At 49.6% G+C, this 3227-nt stretch overlaps 1 protein-coding gene across 1 annotated transcript; it reads right to left on the bottom strand.

The window, feature by feature from the left end:
• Positions 1-355: 355 nt before the first annotated feature.
• LOC123074600 (uncharacterized) lies at positions 356-1679 on the bottom strand. The gene has a single exon (XM_044497399.1). It carries the CDS (start codon positions 1573-1575, stop codon positions 865-867), a length of 711 nt encoding a protein of 236 aa, XP_044353334.1. The 5' UTR covers positions 1576-1679; the 3' UTR covers positions 356-864.
• Between the last annotated feature and the right edge of the window lie 1548 nt (positions 1680-3227).

Genomic DNA, 3227 nt, shown 5'->3' on the forward strand with positions numbered 1-3227 from the left:
CCGCATCTGGAGGACACATATACAAATGCAATTCATCTCACTACGGAGAAAATGTCGTAGTTGGCAACTGGGTATACATCAGCAAAATTCTTGCTTATCGTAAGAGCCCACTACAATATACTCGTACTTAGTTGTAGTATATAATCGACAGAATCAGAGTCCAAGTTTGCAATTTTGTATACATGCGAGCATGAACTGTTTGACTGCTCTGCAAAAGTATATTGTACTCTACGTGATTAAGTGAACATCATTGAAATTATGGATCTTGTTCCAAGCACAAAAATAGAACAGTCTCTGTACTGACGTCTTAACGTACAGATTGCTTTGGCGACATCAATGTGGAGTGGAGGACCAATAAGACAACGAGGCATGAATTGTTTTGTACGTATGCGTATGAAAACTATTAGTACAACGTCACAGTATTAAAATCAACTAATAACGCCGCCACCCAGAGCTTTGCCCAAAAGGACACGCTCGAACAAAACAAAGAGGTTACACCATACATGAATTCACCTAAACTACCAATCAACATACAAAATTCTCTCCCGTACAATCATTAGAATGGGCAGTTCTATCCTACCCTGAGATTGATGAAAACAAAAAGATCAGAACTAACAGAAGAACAGCAGTTCTTTCTGACTGAAGTGTGCAAGCAAACAGAGAACCTACAAAATAGTCTATCCTTCTCCGATCTCTATCGTTGAGATGGTGTGGTTTTTACATTTACCTTAGCCAAGCATATCCTAATTTAATATATAAGCACACCAATTTTATTTCTAATAACACTACCAAGGTTATGCGATACTATTATGCACACAAAAGCAGAAAATATTGACGGGGTAGAGAGAGAAGCCAAGAAACGCATTAGAACGGGGGATAGCTTCGCCGTAACCCACTGACGTTGGCGAACAACCCGACAAGCTCTTGCTTGTACGGGAGGTAAGATCTCCTCCGGCCAGCGCCGCCGCTTCCTCCTCCACCTCCTCCTCCTTTGCTGTAATAGCTCCATCCGTGGGCATCGGCGCCACCGCCGCCGTCGCTCCTGCTGCCCCCTTCCACCACGTCCCCCTGCTTGGGAGGCCCTGAGGTGGCGTCCAAGAAGACGAATTTCTCCTTGCCGTCGCTGTGGCTCCGCCCCACGAGGCGCTCGCTGATGCGACGCCACCGGAGCACCGACCCCGTGGAGCTGCTCTTCCGGCACCGCCGCGGGGACGCCGGAGTGGACTGCCCGGGGGCCCAGAGGCAGTAACTCTCCGGCGCCACGCCCTCCAGCTCGCCGGCCCCGGAGCCCTCTTCGTCCCTCTGCCTCGCGCGGAAGTCGCGCTCCTCCAGCAGGAGCCGCCCCAGCGGCACGCGCACGGTGGCCGTCTCCTGCTCGTCGACCGAGGCCGCCGGCGGCGGGGGCGGGGGCCGGCCGAAGACGGGGTACACGGGCACGATGTGCGCGTCCGCCACGAACGGTAGGACGGGGAAGGTGAAGCCGTCTCCGTCTTCGTCTCCCTCCTCGTCGCCGTCGACGATGCGGTGTGGAGACTCAGGAAGGTTCTCAGCGGGGCCATGGTCTCTGTCCTCCATGGCTCTCTCCTCGCCTTTTGCGGGTTGAAGGATAGATATTTGATCGCTTGCCTTTATGTGTGGCTTCTTTCCTTTTGCTTGGCTGGGTCGGGTTCGTTTTTTCGGCCTGAGCCGGTGGCGGCGGCAAGTGAACACAGAGCGGTGTGAAAGATAACTCCTTCAAGCTGACAGATGGGCCTTATTGCGTTCTGGGTACCACAGGTCAGTACCCAGGAGCTGAACGCCTGAACCTGGCGCGTTTGGTTTGCGGCGTGAGAAACGTGTCAGTGCGTGGTAAAGTTGCTGCTCAGGCTAGAAGTCCCAAAAAACACGAACTAAATGAAGACAAAAAGGAGCTAAATGGGGCCAAAGGAGCGCTCAGTTTCCAAAAGAGTGAGCGCTCAAGCTAGGGTTTAGGGCTCCTCTAACGGCGGCTACGTCGAGAGTTTTGTCTACTCAGGTCGGTCTCCCCTCCGGCTAACTCGTCTACCTCCGGCGGATCTAGCGGCTCGTGTTGATCCAGGGGAAGCCTCACGCTTCTACCTCGCCTCGGCCGACGAGGTTTTGGAGGTTCGACGGGGGATTTCCAATTTAGTTCAGGCAATGAAGAGTGGAGGAAGTGGCGGCAGGAAACATGAGTCGGGAAACGTGGAAGATCTGATCAAGCGTCTTGATCTGCATGGGAATGATGGAGAGGACTTCCTTTGGGAGGATGATCCGGTTGTGCCAAAAGTTCAAGCAAAGTGGTTGGTCATGGACTAGGGTTCACACTAGTAAGGGGTTTAGTCTGGCCATGAGGTATGCATGGAATCCAGTGAAAGAAGCACATTGGCAACTGATCAAAGATAAGTTCTTTACCATTCAGTTTGGGTGTTTGGGTGACTGGAACACCGCGATGTTGAAAGGCCCCCTTTTTTGGAAATCAAGTGGTTATCCTAGTTGAATATGATGGGTTCACGAAACCCTAAGTCCGTGGTACTGGACAAGGTGGCGGTCTGGGCAAGGATTTTGAAACTACCTGACAACTATCTGAATGAGGCCATGATCAAGGGAATATGTAGGAAGATGGGCAAGATCATCGAAACTCGGATACAATTACCAGCTAGTTATGTTGGAGCTGTCATAAGGGCGGAAGTAAGTCTTGATGTAAAAAAGAGGTTGGAATGTTTTGTATCCATACCAAAAGGATGGAAAGAAGGATTGGTACCAAGTAATTTATGAGAAATTACCAGTTTTCTATAATCATTGTGGGATCTGTGGGCATTGCTTTGAGGAGTGTGGTACGGGAGAGCATGATGCTACGAAGTTTGAGTAGGGGGGTTTTATTCTAGCTGACAATTGGAAGAACGAGTGGAGGATGAGGTTCTGGAAGTGGTGGAGGACGAGGTCGTTCAGGACAGAGCATGATGGTTTGCATACCATAGGCAATAATAACGTCTATGATCCCCAAAGTAGCCATAATCAAGAAAAATTAGGATTTCTAAAAAAGTAAAAAAAAAAAGGTCCACTCATGGGAAAATCCAACCTTTCCCCGCGTCTGACACTAATCTATTAATATCTAATTAGAGTGGGGTTTCCACAAGAGCAACATACTTTCCTAGAGAACCAGTAAAAACTTCTGCCACAAAGAACGGTTGTGATAAGAAAAGGAATCAGTCGGAAGAATTTGTGCT

Source organism: Triticum aestivum, chromosome 3D (genome assembly GCF_018294505.1).
Source record: "Triticum aestivum cultivar Chinese Spring chromosome 3D, IWGSC CS RefSeq v2.1, whole genome shotgun sequence".
NCBI lineage: Eukaryota > Viridiplantae > Streptophyta > Magnoliopsida > Poales > Poaceae > Triticum > Triticum aestivum.